This window comes from Lepisma saccharinum, chromosome 15, assembly GCF_977018435.1.
Source record: "Lepisma saccharinum chromosome 15, izLepSacc3.1, whole genome shotgun sequence".
Taxonomy (NCBI): domain Eukaryota; kingdom Metazoa; phylum Arthropoda; class Insecta; order Zygentoma; family Lepismatidae; genus Lepisma; species Lepisma saccharinum.
The window spans coordinates 80,170,078-80,187,204 of NC_139243.1; the positions used below are offsets into that span (position 1 = coordinate 80,170,078).

The window sequence follows — 17,127 nt, forward strand, 5'->3', positions numbered from 1 at the left end:
GTGCTCTTGGTGATTAACCTTTGATCAATTTCATCATGTCATCACTCATCCTCATCTTGGCGGTTAGCCAAAAGTGGCAGAAATGCAAAGTCAATATAATCCTTCACAGTTTCCTACCTCTGGGTGGTTCAGCAAAGAAGTCAAGCCTCTCCATTTTTTTCTGGTCTTCCACCATTCCACAGTGTTCCAATCTTATCCTCTTCTCCTAACATTCTCCCCTGTCTGCTCTTCCCACCGACATCTTTATCTGCCCCTTGGCCTTATTCCCACTCCTTGTTCATTGTAAGCTCTTACTGGTAGTCTTTCTGCATCCACACTCTTCATGTGTCCAATCCATCTCGTCTGTGCCTGATCTATCCTGTCCTGAAGCTTCACCACACCCACTGTCTGTCATTTCTCCTTATTCCTTATGCTATCCCTTTTAGTCTTGCCCAATATCCTCCTTAAAAATTTCATCACTGCCTGCATCCTTTTTTTGTGCAAAGTAAAAAAACAAAATCAATTAATGTAATGGTTGATACATGAATATGGAGTTCTTTCTTGTTGTTAGTATTACAACACTCTTTGTTGTAACAACAATGAAGTAAATTCATGATTCACGCACATACTCCAAAGAAGTACTTTATCCATGAAACTGTGAAACTGTTACACGAACAATGTGAAACTGTTACACGAACAACGTTGTATCCAACGAAAACCAAGTGCCACAGAAACAGCAAAACAGTCAGCCATGTTGCTTTCTTTTTTATGTTTTTCCTCAAACAGGAAGTTCCAAGGTGCAGAAAGCTCTTCCATTATATGGGTCACTACTCTATTCTAGAAGTCAATTATTATTATTATTATTTGTTACAACATTGTTTGTGTGAAAAATTCAATTTTTGGTGGCCATTGCCCCATTCCACTTGGGAATTCATTACTTTCCTGCAAAACATGTTACCTTGCCAGAAAAAAAGCACTGCCAATAACTGATATTCTACCGTTCCGATATGGTCCTTCAAGAACTTAAATGGTTAATTGGCCTCCTTAATAAATCTGTGTTTACCAGATTATTGCAATGCAAAAGAAGCTGCACATTTAGACGTTTACTTTAAATAAAAGTTGGAAATGGAGATTATATATTTATTTTCACAAAAAATATAACAAAATGTCAAAGTGTTGCACTAAATTATGAGATATTTATAGATTTATCAGATTGGTAATGACTGAAAATTTTACACTGACAAACTGATACACCAACATGTCTATGTTGCCTGACACTGATAGGGTACAGATTAATCTGTTACACCTAATTTATTGAAATATCACATTGGTCAAATTATCTGCGATTTTATCAGTGAACTGGTCCAATTAATCTGCCCCATCCATAATATATTTTTTTTGTATGTATGCATTGTAGAATTATTTTCTTGTAGTTTACGGTTATAAACTGTTTTCTTATGCTTGTAATAACCGTAAACTACAAGAAAATAATAATAAATTGTGTTCATTGAAAGTGTCTGTTGTTCCCTTGAAGGAATCCTAGAGGAGGAGATGCACGAGCTGCTGTCAGTGGGCTTAGACCTGTATTCCGAGAGCAACTTGACGGTGGAAAAAGTGCTGAAATGCCTGAACGAGAAATGTCCTTCGTTACCCCCCATGAAGGTGCTTCAGCTTCTGAGGTCCCTGGAGATGCTTCTGCAGCCAACCGAGGGAGGCACCCAGAGGGGAGTGCTCATGCTCTCGTGCAGGTCAGCTTCGGAAGCTGTGTCCAGTCGGTACTTCAGGGGAACAAAGGGTGGAAGAATGTCTTACTACCACAAAATCCTTGCAGGTGAGGTCTCCGCTGTATAGAATGGGTTTAAGTACGAACTTCTCAAACTGTGCACCATGACACTCTGGGGAATAACACGTCTTGGTCTAGGGCATTATGGTTATTATAAAAAAAACTAGATCTAATGTAATCATAAAATCAATTTCTTTTGCACAATGCTGATGCAAAATAAATGTAAACTTAAAATTTTGCATAATTTCCAGGAAAATAAGACTACAAAAGTGTGTAAGGTATTTTTTGTGGGTCCAATGAAAGCCCAAAACTTCAGCAAAGTATTTGTTAGTATTGGTAAATTAATTCATCGGCCAATATTAAAACATCACCATCTAAGCCTTGTTGGTTATGCCTTATGTGCATCACTGTTATACTCGTGACCGACGTGCCGTAGGAAAACAAAGTGCAAGCCACATGTTTCGGTCATTATGATCGACGTGGCAGAGAACGTGTTAAACCAAAACTCTGGTAAATTGTTGCATGCAGTTTGAGTGAAATAATAACACACTATTGTAACTTAATATTTTGAACAACTTTTAAGCATTATAATTATTAAGTATTGGTGTGTATGGGTATTGGCTCAGCCATTATAAAAATAAAAATAGAAAAGAAACAAGACTGTTACCATGATATGCAACATTCATGCCAGGTGATCATTATTAAAGTGCCCCTACTCATTTAAAGCATAGGATAGCAGTGAAACTTGGTATAGAAGTTGCAGACACCATGTGCAAGTTAATGCTGACGGAAAAAAAATAGTTCAAATTTTTGCTACCAGGTGGAAAAGTGGTGCTGAAATCTAGTGCACAGTTAACATCCCAGGAAATGCTCTGGGCAACCATTGATCGTACTGTCTTACATTTCAAAAGGGTCATTCACATTGACACGCACATATTGTACATTGCTATACTGACAAAAAACTGAAAATAAATGCGTGTCCAATTTCCGATGGTGGTTATTTCAACACTAAGTTTAAACCTGGTGGTGAAAATTTGAACTAATGTTTTTTCATGAGCTTTCTCTTTTCTCCTCTATACCAAGTTTACCTGCAAACCATTGCTTCGAACAGGCTCCAAAAGGCTGTGAGTAGGGGAAATTTAATTCCAAGTGCCACATTTCCACCTGGTGGTGAAAATTTGAATGATTTTTTTTTTACGTTAGCATTCGCTTCCTCATGGTCAGCATAGTTTCTGTACCAAGTTTTTGCCGAAATCCATTGCTTCGTCTGAGGTCCAGATGCCACTGAGTATGGGAACTTGAATTATGCCTACCCATCATATAATACTCCAAATTTCGATGTGAGTCTATATTTTAAAGAATGAGATTGATCACATGCTGCAACACCTTCATTGTTGTCATTAGCCAAAAGTGGCAGAAAAATGACACTAAATAACAAAAATGTATCAATCAGTTTTCTTTCTTCTGGTTTTTAGGGGGGCAAGAACATGAAAAATTTCATATGTAAAGCTGAAACATTTCCATTAAGGCTCGGCTGGACCTTTGGCAGCCGTAAGGGCGATTTTTTTCAACTTTTCCTCTTTATTGGAAAAACCTCTTTGTTATTTTAAAATATGAAAAATTACATACGCTTAGCATTCCTTCTAGAGCATTGACGTGAATTTTCGTGTAGTTTGCTTTCGCTGTTATCTAGATATATATTAAAAATGTTTGCGGTTATGTAAGTCTATTAAAGAGTCTAAGCAAACTACATGATAATTCACGTCAATGCTCTAGAAGTAATTCTAAGCGTATGTAATTTTTCATATTTTGGAATATCACAGCGGTTTTTCGAATGAAGAGGAAAATTTGAAAACATTCACCCTTACGGCTGCCATAGGTCCAGTCGAGCCTTAAGAATAAAATTCCATGCTTATGTGTAGGGCTACATATTTATGGTGAATAAATGATCAGTATTTTGGTACAAAAACTGAGCACATTTTGGGATCACAAGCAATATGTAAAATACAGTATGCCAATTCAGTGTTAAAATGCTGAAAATAATTATAAGTTTAATTTAAAACTACACTTATTACACAAAATAAATATTTAATTTTGAACAGACATTGACATAAGAGCATTAAGTTTATTTCTATGTAAAGGAGTTTGTTTTTTCTTCTCAAATATTTGCATCAGAATTAATCAATTTCCCATGATTTTTCACAGTATAATTAAGACTTAAGAAATTGTTACATCGGTGAATAAAATCTAAAATTCATGTTTTAAGAGTTTATTTTGCATCATTTTGTGACAAAACATGGCAAGAAAATGTACCTCACACCTTTCAAAAACATGAAAAATGAATATTATAATGTGTTATTCCACATTTTGTATTTCCGTCAAAAACGAAATATGCATGTCTCTGTAATGTGGTGAAATTAGTTTAAAATGTAGAAAGTAGATGTGTGTGTATGATTATGTTGCACTGATCTGCTTTTCTTTGTTGTAGCATATTACTACAAGCACGTTAAGGAGATCCTAGAGTACAGAAGCAGAGGGCTGTATGCGCCATTGAATCCCAGAGCTGTTGAAGTGTTGCCATATCATTTGGCATCTTCTGGGGAGGTGAAGTTGTTAGTCACTGTTCTGTGTGACCTTCGGTAAGTGCACTCTTTTATATTCCTGATATATTGAACAATTTAACCTCTCCTCTGGCAGCTGGCTGGATCAATTACTACCCCAGCCCTGTAACCTCCATGAGGATAGCTGGGATAGCAGTTGTCAACAACACACATCATCATTTAACATGTTATTTCTCAGAAACTAATCAAGATTTTCAGTTGTTTTTTTTTGTCTGTGTTTTTTAGTATGCATTTGTGTACATATGAAGGTATGATTTTAGCTACGTAAGGAGATTTTAAGGGCTCCCATGTAGCCAAGTGGTTAGTGTTCTCACCTTTGGTGGGAGCGGTCCCAGATTCAATTCCCTGTGCCTCCAGTCACAAAAGTCAGAAAACAGCGGCGATGGGACCCAATGCGCTGACAACACGTCGCCCAATGAAAAAGCCACTCTGGCAGGCGCTGGCCCTTCAAGGGCTGTTGCGCCACAAAGTTTAGTTTTCTTTAAGGAGATTATAGTCCTCTGAGACAGTGATTTTAGTTATGGTAAGGGGTTGGGCCCCGTGCAATGTGACAAGTGCAAATAACCAAAGTGTTGACACCCAAAAAATTTTAAATTCCTTCTAAAGTGCTTGCTTGAAAACCTCCCATCCCCAGAGGCTAGATAGCGTTGTAACTCATTATTTGCTAAAGGTTCGGATAGCTTTGTGCTTTTACTATGTCTACAACCATGAAATTAGGTGGCTGGACCGGAATGTCATGGATGAGAAAAAGTAGGGTAGTGCCAATAATGATTCTGCTGTAAATATAGGTTGTAATTTAATTGCACATTCCAGAATCTGGGTGTCTTGTGGAGTTTGCAAAAATACCATGTGACACTTTGCATAATTTTCTTTATTATGAAATGATTGTCTCACGTGCAATTATGAATGTTTTAAAGCAAAACTCCTGGCCTCCATAGCAGAGTGGTTACTACAGAGTGCTACAATGCAGAGGTGCTGAGTTTGATTCTGGCCCTGGGCAAGGGTGTTCCTTGTGATCCTCCCTTCATCAATTTCATCATATCACTCATCCTCGTCTTCGCGATTATCCAAAACAGACCGAGAAGCCAAGTAAAATGAACCAAATCAATCAATCAATATAAAAATATTCTACTACTGTACAATTTTCAAGGATCGGTATCTGTGTATCATTGTGTTCAGTAATAGTATCTACAGTAAGACAATAAAAAGTCTACAGTTATTAATTATTCTTTTCATTTGGTTTATTTTACTTCACTTGTCTGCCACTTTTGGCTAATCATGAAGATGAGGGATGATATGAAATTGATGAAGGGACACTCCCAAAGAACACTCATGCTCAGGCTGGGATTTGAACCTGCGACTCCTGGCTTTGCACACTGTGCTAACCACTCTTCTGCAGAGATCGGCAATGGCTATTAACATTATCTCTTCAAAGTAGTAACTGCTCAGTTGCAGTGCAAGGCAAAGTTTGTTTGTTTGTGTTTGTTTTTATGTCCACTTTATGCACAGTAAGGCTAATCAAGACTGGACCTACAGTTTAAAGTGTGATCCGAACCACTGCATGCCTCCACCAAGTGTTGAACCTGGAACCCCTTGATTATGAGGCGAAAATGTTATCACTGTGCCCTAAAGGAGAAAGGCAAAGTGTGTGAAGGCTAAGAGTTACTATTTCCAATGCAAAGTGTAGCAGTGCTTTGAGTGATTCTTCAGGAATGTCCCTTTTGAGGTTTCAAATAATGATCATTCTTCTTCACTTTCAAGATTAGCTGAAAGAGTAAAGAAAATTACATAACAGAATATGAAAAATAAAAGAAATGATATTCACAGTGCTATGTCTAAGTGGCATTGAATTTTAAAGCTACAGCTATTTAAAAATATGCAAAGGTAACAAGAACTTGTACTCATTACAAATGGAAATATGATGCTGTTTTTTATCAGTTTTCATTCTTGAGTTCAACAATAGAAAAAATAGGAACAGTGGAAAAATATACATCGACTATCTTACTTTCTCTGTGCATATAGAAATAATTTCTTGACATGAAAATTTCTGTGACCAATATCAAAAATAGTCTGTAACATCTACGAACAGTGACATATTTTTGTTCTATCCACTGACTTAAATGCTTTTATTATGTAACATATGGAAACAATATTTTTTGTCCTGCAGGTTCATTGAAGCCAAGGCTCTGTGTGGACTTGCATTCCAACTTGTGGAAGATTTCCGAGCAAACAATTTGCCCATGTCAACTTTACACAGTGATTTCCATTCAAGGGATATTGTTAAGGATTATGAAGGATTTATCACAAGACACATTCATATACTTAAAAGGTAATTTCATGATACTCTGTGCACTAATATTTCCGTATGACAGGAGAATTATAACAAAATTTACTGAGCAATCTTATCTGAATAGTTAGTGGAAGAATATAGTATAATTGTAACTAAAAGTTATAAATAACTGCCTGCTTTTTATAAAAATATTTTCTGAAACTACTTTTTGTTGCAACGTTCTCCCTGCTCCCTGCACACTACACCAGGGAGCGATGCAAAAGTGTACCGATATACGCTAGCATGTAGAAGAACTCAGTATATCTCAGGCCTTACGGGTGGGGTTTAGTAAGGAAAGGTACAAAATCCACCAGTTAAACTTTCTTTACATTTACACACGTGAGTAGATCACCAATTTAGTACACCTACACCAGATGACGTTGTAATGACCCTGCATGGTCGCCACATTTAACAATCCTATGTGGTCGCCATATTCTTTAAAATATTTTAGTTAAAGATAATTAATAAAGCATGCGAAATGTCCTGCGAGGCATTGGTTTTATTTTCAGCACTTACCTAATCGTATGCACATTTCTGTAATTGTTGTTTAACATATAACTTGTAACGTTGTATCTTTTTGTCTTGTGCATAGTTCATTGTAACGTATTCCGTTTGGCACATGAGTGATAAGTTAGTATTGCCACGTACTTGTAGTAACTTTTATGTTAGTGATTTTTAGAAGTAAAAACACGATAATTCATAGCACGTGGGTTGCAACTCTAATTTGAAGGAGGTTTGCAACGCCGCAACTAGCTTCATTCTGATCTTCACCACCCGCTTCTGTGTGGCAGTATATAGACAGTGCAGTGAGGCCTGGAGCGGAGTCGACTGCCAGATGCCGACTGTGAAAGACGTGGTTCTCAGACCTAGTCTGGATGCTGCCCCGACCAGGTTCCAGGAACCAAGCAGCCAGAAGGAAGGAGGAGAAGAAGAGAAGCAGATAACCTACCCACCAGGTCTGCCCAATTCGAGCTTGGTGTGTTACCCTTAGGTTGTGGCAGCCTAAGCCCAAGTCTCCTGGGTGCTCCCAGACGTATCCTTTGTACTTCACATCTCTTGCTACTGCCTGGACATACCAACGGACCTGTCCATTCCCTTGCAGCAGCCTGAGTGACTCCATGGTGTCCTTTGATCCCAAAACCTTTGCGATTCCGTGTACCCCCTCCCTCTCAATTGCTTGGACGACTCCCGCTGCCCCCTGCCCATCCCTCGCAATTGATTTGGATGCTTTCGCATGTTGTCCCCAGACTCCGTGGCACGTGACAACTACTTAAGCTGCTATTGGTTACACATACTAATTCATGCCCCTAAATTAAATTAGGTCCCTAACACTCCTGAGGCACCTCACTGTGAGGAATAAATGGATGGTTCCTGCCCTCCCTTATCTCCTAGATGTTCGGAGCAGTGACTTCATCTGGTATATTTGTGCTAAACTGGTAATTTACATGTGTAAAATAAAGTTTTACTGGTGGATTTTGTACCTTTCCTTACTAAACCCGCAAGCCCTGAGATACTTTGAGTTCATGTCTACGGCTGGCTACATGCTAGCTTTTGTGATACACTTTTGCATCTATCTCTGGTCCAGCGTGCAGTGTGTAGCAGGCGAGAGGAACATTGCAACGTCACTGCTTCGAAGGTCTGGGAGATAAGGGAGGGCAGTATCAGGACTTTCTGATACCGATACTACTGGTACCAATACTGTAAAGGGCAAAATTCTTTATTGTATTGGCAATAGTAGACACTAGTAAAGTGAAATTACTTATTGTGCAGACTTTCTGCCAAACAAGCCACAAAGATAGTGTGTCCGATATTTTCTCTAGGAAAGATGAAAGGGGAGATACCATCTTTCTCTCTTCTTGGTAAACATCACAATTTTGAACAACGGGATGTGGCCTACCAAACGTAAGTGTGAGTTAATCTGTCATCAAGGGTGGCTAGGTCAGATAACAATCGCTAGTGTTCTCAGAGACCCAGTGTCTCCACATGCACGTGTGTTCACACATCCCCTCCACGTGCACGGATAGTGATCACCCTGATAGTTGTCCCCTGAAGGGCAAGGCAGTAGGAAATGGACTTAGGCGAAAATGGCCACAGGAATAGAAAGGTTGCTTGAAGATTAGGGCAGGTATCGAGAGACACTAACTAAAGTGGTATAAAAGGAAACAGCATCATGTACTAGGGGAATTGCTGCTCAAGGCTGACGGTATCGCTTCTGCCAATCTTAGGTAAAAAGGACTTCTATAGCATGGCCCCTTAGATTATCTCCATTCAATTACCTTTTGCAACCTGCCTTATGTGCACTGCTTAAATGAGTATCCCACGGCTACAGTATCTTCAGGGTAATGGGTTTGAGAATGCAAATAAGAAAGCGTTATAGCCAAAGGATATGATGAAAATGCGAGTCTATATTCTGAGAATCTTCACAGTTACAGAGATTATACGATATATGTACATGAATATTTCTTAGGAAGAGATTATATTTGCCTTCTTCTTCTTTCTTCTACATTAAATGAATAGGCTTCTTCTTTCTTCTACTAACGTAAATTTCTTCTTTGGTTAAATGAATATGCTTCTTCTTCTTTCTTCTATTTCTTCAATCTTTTATTTACAACAAATCGTTTCTTCACCTTCTTCTTTTTCTTCTTATGATATCAATTTCTTTTATGAATAGATGATTGACTTCTTCTTCTTTCTTCTATTTATCATCCATTTCTTCTATCTTCTATTTGCAGCAAATCATCTATTTATTCTATTTTCTATTTGCAGCAAATCAATCTCTTTCTTTTTCTGCTATATATAGCGATCATATATTTTTCCTATCTCTTCTTTTACAGCAATCGTATACTTCTTGAAAGCTCAAATACCTTTGCACGTTTCCCTCTTTTCTGAAGCCTGAACACAAGCTCGAAAATATTTCTGGGTCGACAAATCTGGATAAAGCGCCACCTCCTATCCTAAACCATAAGGGACAGCCCAAGATCACTAAGGAAAAGTGCTACCTATGGCCCAGTGCATCTAAAAAAAGTGCAACCGTAAGTGCTTTTGCGCGTCTAATTTGAATACAGTGCCACCAGGGATAAAACAACCAAAACCTGGCGATATTCTCCTCGCCAGAGGTAAACAGAATCAAATCCAATCTCAAAGATCGAAAAAGGACACATTTCTGAACTCATCACACAGCTTATTGACGTTACTGAATATTCCATATATGGGTATATCCTTAATTATCATAATCTCATATTTACATTGTTATTTATTCCTTATTTACATTTTTATAATCTTCATTTACTTATTTTCCGTTCGATTTAATACATATGGTCATCCTTCTGCTATTCTAATTTCAACAATCAGCTTTCTTTCCTGTTCTTTTGTGCACTGCCATCTGTCGTCACTTCCATGATATATTCCATCTCGCTGACAGGCACATCACACTTTAGGTTTAGAACTTAGAATATAGTATCTTAAAATTTGGTTATCATGTTCTATGTGCATTATTGAACTTATATATCTGAACTTACTGAACCTTGTGAGAATTAGAGAGGTAATAAACCTTAGCAATGTATAAATTGAGTTATCAATGAACCTACCTGAGCTACAAACCCCAAGTGACGTCAGAGCCCCCCTTGACGTCGCAGTACATCAGCATCCGTATCGGCTCAGTCCTAGGTACTGCTAATCAATTAGAACTATATCATGGTATTTTGTTGATGTGTATATTTGACTTTACATTTTACAATTAATTTTCCTTGCATTGCAGCTGCCCCATTCTGACAGTGCAGCTGGCCCTGAATGAACCTTCCAAGAGCATCCTGTCAAAGCATGCAGGTGAGCTTCTGGAGAAGGCTGGCTCTGCTATATTGCCTGTCACTTGGATGAACAAGTCGGAGGATGTGGGTCCATGCATTCTCACCATCTCAGACATACCAGATGTAAGTAGCATATCAAAAATTACATATTGTGATGTTCATATTACTCACAGCTAAATAATGAAGAACTTTAAAAAAGATCTAAGATCAATTACTTACGTGTGTGAGTACGATTTGTCTATCAAAAGAATGTTTCAGATGTCAAGACTGCCTCCTTCTTCAGGTTAATGCGTATTTCTTACGCACCAAACATGGTGTCACGTTAAAAAAAAGTGTTAGTTGAGGATACAGGTTAAAGGTTATAGTAAAAAACACTGAAGAACCTGCCTTGTAGCTATAAAAACCGTCATTCTGTCCACGCACAAATCTAAAACCGCGCGTATCACAATCTAAAACCTCATAAAAGAAACATCCGAAGTGGCTGTTAGGAGCCACCCGGCCAGTGCTTGGTAGAAGCGAATGTCGCTTCTACATTTACACTTTATGGGACCCGTAAGCATGTGCATCAAATTTATAATCATATTTTTGCTAACATCGAGTATTTTAAATAGCCCTCTTTTACGCATGCTTAAACAAATTACACATACTTCATTCTAGAAAAGTAAATATGTAATTTTTATTATGCAACCGCATACACACACAGGCAGTCAGAAATATCAACAGACACCTTAACCCTTAAACGACCGCCCGTCACCTGTAGGTGACAGCTGGTGTTTATGCCAAAGACTGTCTTGTCACCTATAGGTGACAGGATGCTTTTGCGTGTAGTATCTGACTTTTGGGACATACTGTGACTCTGTTTTTTTTCATTTTATTATCGTTATTTTCTCAGTTCTGGGATTTGTAATGGCACTTTTACCAAGGGAACGAACGCACTAAAATAATAATTTTGCACATTTACGTCGCGGCATCGCAGGGTGGAGGGCTCCCCCGAGTTTCAAATTTCGTAAAAAACACAAGTTTTTCTTCTTTCTTCTTCTTCTTCTACCCGATAACGGAAAATTTGGTTTTTATGTCATAGGCTTATAGCCACATCTGTACTGAACAAAACGAGGTATAATTTGTAACTCCAGTGTTCTTAGTTTCAGAGTTTGAAAAAAATTAATGTACGTGTGCCGAATTTCAAATTTCCCACTCAAAAAAACACTGGTGCTTCACATTGGAAAATTTTTGTTTTTCCCAGAAAGAATCTCGAATGTGTGCGTGATTTTTTAGTGTAAAACATATCAGGCAATGTGCAGGTACAATTTTGCACATTTACGTTGCGGCATCGCTGATGTGTGGGAGGCCCGCAGATTTTCAAATTTCGTAAAAAAAAAAACAACAAGTTTTTCTTTTCTTCTTCTTCTTCTTCTCGATATCGGAAAATTTGGTTTTTATGTCATAGGCTTATAGCCATGTCTGTACTGAACAAAACAAGGTATAATTTGTAACTCCAGCTTTCTTAGTTCCAGAGATATAAAATTTTATATAAGAGCATGCGGGAATTTAAAATTCCCGCTGAAAATGCCTTGGTTGTTCGTGTGTTTACCGGGAAAACACTCGGTCATCTAAGGGTTAAGTCGACATGCATGTGGCACACAGATAATTAAGAACTCAGTGCTGTGACCAAAATGAAAATGACATACATCATATTTTCTTGAGTTGAACATCAGAGAGATGTCAGTAAAAAGTAATGGTAGAGTATGAATTACAGAAATGTAGAGTTTAGACTGCACACAACAGGGGTTGAATTTAAATTGCGGGGTGTACCCCATAGGTTGAGAAACGATGCTCTAGAAGGAATTATAATTTTTCAGATCTTGGAATATTCTAGCGTTTTTTTTGGAAGAAGAGGAAAATTCGAAAACAGCTTCCCTTGTGTCAGCCAAAGGTCCACCCGAACCTTGAGAACCATTCCACCGATGGAATTTTCTAATTCTGTGAATGTTGCAATGGTTCTACATTAGAATGCATGTTTATTTTACATTATCCATTGTCTAGTGCTTTGAACTATACTTATTGTGGACCTCCCCGATGGCATAGTGGTAGCGTCGTCGCCTTGTAATCAAGGGGTCCCAGGTTTGATACCCGGAGGAGGCACAAGTGGTTTGGATCCCACTTCAAACTGAAGTTTCACTCCAGATTAGCCTTACTGTGCATAAAGTGGACTTAAAACAACAAATCAAATCAAATCAAACTATACTTATTCTAACATACTTTTTGAGAGAACATAACATACTTCTGTCATCTTCATTTTTTGGCGGTGGTTGTGGTGCAATGAAACCTACGACAGACTGGTGACTTTACTACAAATCCAGTTCAGCAACAAAGTACTCGACCCCCATCCGGTTAGTGCACCAAATTGGATTAGTAACACAGGTCTATCCTAGGTTTGATTGCCACCACCAGAAAAGGGGAATTTCTTCACTTGAAGATGAGAGAAGAAGTGTTCTCTCGAAGAGTAGTATTAGAATAAGTATAGTTCAAAGCACTAGACCAGTGGTTCCTAAAGTGTGCTCCACAGCACCCTGGCTTACAGGGGAACTGCAAAATGTTCCAATATTTTCACTGAAATGATATAATTTAGTACTGTTTACATGTAAAATGTTTCTTATTTTGAAATATGTATTTATTTTTTAACTTAAGGCAAGCAACCTAACCATGCTAACTGAGCATTGCAAGTGTTAGATAGGCCTATATTCTGACTTGGGCACCACAGAAGATGCTTGAAACACTAAGGGTGCCGTGAAACGAAATAGTTTGGGAACCCCTGCATGAATAATGCCCAATTAGCATTGCATGCTATGGAATTTACTCCCATCAAAGTTGAAAATTTCTCTCTCAATAAAGATAACTTCCACTACAACAGTTCTTCAAACCCATTAATGCCCCTCATAAGTGAAATAACACGTATTTTTTAAAAATATTCAAAAAAAATATTTAAGAAACACAAAAAAGTGGTACTTACGTTTTGTGAGTATGTTATTTACAAAACAACGTTCCGAGAATCTACTGTTCTCTTCTTCATATCTTGCCGTGGCATAGGCCTGAAGAAGAAAACAGTAGATTCTCGAAATGTTGTTTTGTAAATAACATACTCACAAAACTAAGTACCACTTTTTTGCGTTTCTTAAATATTTTTTTAAAAATATTTTTAAAAAAATATGTGTTGTTTTACTATTGTCAGTAATTCGCACATTCATAATGAGTTCCCTCATAAGTGGCTCTGGGGATTACGCAGTCACTCTTTAATGGTTACCTCTTTTGAGTGTGTGTGTGTGTCCCTTTTTCTTTCTTTCACTATCCCCCCCGTCCGCCAGTAATATACAACAGTGGTTATTTAGACTTTAAAGAATATTGTGTTGTATTACTCTCCTTGAAATGAGAATTGCTTTTGAGAAATGTCTTGCATATAATTTTTGGTGTCTTCACCAGGTTATCAAAGTAGTGAAGGTTTCACGAGATGGTTGTAGGATGGCTCTTGGGAGTGAAAGTGGAATTGTGTACATTTATGATATGTCAAGCGGAGACCAGCTGCTTTCACTGACAGGCCATGGAGCCAGCATTACAGGTAACTATTCAGTAAATACATTGTTACATGTATGAAGATATCTTATAACTGTTTATGAAAATATTTATCACTGTTTATGAAAATATTTATCATTTTTACTTAATGAAGATGGGGAAGAAGATAGGCAAGAAAGAGATGAAGGCCCTGTTGTTCGCTGATGACTTAGTAATATAGGGAAACAGTGAAGAAGTACAGAGACAGCTGGGATGAGGGAATCAGAAGAGCAGGAATGAAATTCATAGCAGAAAAGAGTGCGGTGCTAGTAACAAGAAACAGAGCCAGAAATCTACCTACGAAATGCAAGAAGGTAATACAGTATGGGCCAAAATATACAGTACTGAAATTAAAAGACGAACATTACATTGTTGTCATCTGTGAGTTTATTTATCCTGAAAGAAACACTAACATACACACTATTAGCGAGTTATAACTTCCTTTTCACTACTGAGAACACGAGCGGCTGGAGCTATGCCTCATCGACAAACGCACATGCGCGTTCGAGGTGCATGAGTTTCAGTACTGTATATTTTGGCGCATGCTGTATATAACACATACTATGTGCCAGTAATTACGTATGTAGCATAGACTTGGACAATGACAGAGTCAGACAAAAAAAATCGCAGGCAGTGGAGATGAAATTTTTACGGAGGAAGACTAAAAGGGATAGAATAAGGAATGAGGAGAACTGACAGACAGTGGGTGTGGTGAAGCTTCAGGACAAGATAGATCAGGTACAGAAGAGATGGTTCAGACACATGAAGAGGATGGATGCAGAAAGACTACCATTAAGAGCTTACAGTGTGCAAGGAGTGGGAATAAGGCCAAGGGGGAGACCAAGATGTCTGTGGAAAGAGCAGATAGTGGAGAGTGTTAGGAGAAGAGGACGAGATTGGAACACCGTGGAAAGAGAGGAGTGGTGGAAAACCAGGAAGAAATGGAGAGGCTTGACTTCTATGCCAACCCAGCCAGAGGCAGGAAACAGCAAGGGATGATGATGATGATGACTTTGCAACTGCCTTACTACCAAGGACTGATTTTAAATTTTAGCTTATAATGGTAAAATGCTAATACATATAAAATTTACTATTACCAATATTCTATGGATCAAATATAAAATTACAAGTGTTCCATGAAAGAGCATGAATAATATACAGGGTGAACATAAACTCTGACTTAAAAGAAAAATACAAGGGTCGTTCAAGGTTGACCAGGATTTTCGTAGGTAAAAAATCGATGAATAGCCGGATCATGATGAAACGTGCGGGTGACGTAATGTATTCCTTCGCGAGTAACTAGCGCCCGGGATGACGTATTTCGCGCATGCGCAGCAGTTGCAGCGAACATGGCGGCAAGCAGTGTGTGTGTGGCTGTGGAGCAGCGGTGTGTAATCAATTTTCTCGAGAAGGAGAAAGTGAAACCAGCTGAGATTTTCAGACGATTGCAAGCACAGTATGGTGAACAAACGATGTCGCGGACAAGAGTGTACGAATGGTGTGAGCAGTTTCGCGAAGGACGGGAGCTGGTGACAAATGAAGCGCATGGACACATTCGCCCGACTGCAGTCACACCAGTGAATATCGCACGTGTTGAGCAAATGATTCTTGAGAACCGGCGAGTAACAGTGCGGGATATTGCTGCCGAGGTGAATATCAGTGTCGGGAGTGTCGAGACAATCATTCACGACCATTTATGCTTCAACAAAATATGTGCAAGGTGGGTTCCCCGCCAGCTGACATTCGATCAGAAGTGGACACGCAGGACGGTCTGTGAACAGCTTCTGAATCGGTTTCGAGCAGAAGGTGATGAATTGTTGCAATCCATCATCACATGTGATGAAACATGGTTGCACAATTCAACCCCAGAGACCAAAAGACGCAGCATGGAGTGGCGGCATAAAAGTTCCCCGCCCCCCAAGAAAAGCAAAATGCAGCCGTCCGCTGGAAAGATCATGGCAAGTGTCTTCTGAGACATGAAGGGCGTTATCCATGTGGATTTTCTAGACAAAGGGAGCACGATTAATGCCCAGTATTACTCCACATTGTTGAATGGTGCTGTACGAAAGTCCATTCGCAAGAAAAGACCTGGGATGTTGTCTGGAAATGTCATTCTTCTCCATGACAATGCCCGCCCTCACACGGCCAATGTGACAACAACAACTCTGGCCGACATGCGCTGGGAAGTTCTGCCCCATCCCCCCTACAGTCCGGATTTAGCCCCCAGTGATTATCATTTGTTTGCACCCCTTAAAGACCATCTGGGAGGGAAGAAATTCACGACAGAGGAGCGATGTCCTCCAGTGGCTACAACAACAACCAAGTTCTTTCTACGCCAAAGGAATTCAGGAGCTGCCAGAACGATGGCAACGGTGCCTCGGCGCGCACGGAGAATACTTTGAAAAACTAACATAGTTTGGTGTTTCTTCTGCTACCTATTTCCTCTGCAGAAATAAAAGTCCCGGTCAACCTTGAACGACCCTTGTGTTACACAAAAACCACACTAGGTAGAAACGTGTGTTTTTGGAAATGGTACCGAAACTCAAAAGGTTTTGTTACATTAGACACAGACATGTGCCTAACATGAAATAAAATTTTGATATTTTTCTCCCACTTTCCCAGTTAGAATGGATGTTATGACTTACCTCCATGACTCAAATCTATTTCTAGCCAGCCTCCATGATGGAGTGGTTAGCACATCGAGCTACAATGCCAGGGTCCCAGGTTTGAATCTCGGCGTGGGCATTGATGTTTGTTAGGGTCCATTCGTCAGTTTCATCATATCACTCATCCCCATCTTCACAGTTAGTCAAAAGTGGCACTAAAGGTTAATAAAATAAAGCATATCAATCAATCAAATCTATTTCTCATTTACTTTAAACAGTTCCTACAAGCACATGAACATTATTTTCAATTGATAACTGTAACATTGATCAAACAAGAATAAATGTCTGATGAAGGGAGTGTGTGTTCTCCCGAAATGTTACATTGAAAATTGTATTT

The 17,127-nt window shown here is 38.9% G+C and overlaps 1 protein-coding gene across 3 annotated transcripts in view; it reads left to right on the top strand.

Moving 5' to 3' along the window:
* The window catches only part of LOC145999776 (telomerase protein component 1-like), a 374,109-nt gene that overhangs the window by 305,262 nt on the left and 51,720 nt on the right, over positions 1-17,127 (top strand). For all 3 annotated transcript variants that reach the window (XM_083137076.1, XM_083137078.1, XM_083137077.1), the window contains exons 25-29: positions 1,514-1,810; positions 4,251-4,401; positions 6,551-6,712; positions 10,470-10,641; positions 13,996-14,131. In XM_083137076.1, coding sequence (XP_082993202.1) covers positions 1,514-1,810; positions 4,251-4,401; positions 6,551-6,712; positions 10,470-10,641; positions 13,996-14,131 — 918 coding nt within the window. The remainder of the gene's footprint in view (positions 1-1,513; positions 1,811-4,250; positions 4,402-6,550; positions 6,713-10,469; positions 10,642-13,995; positions 14,132-17,127) is intronic.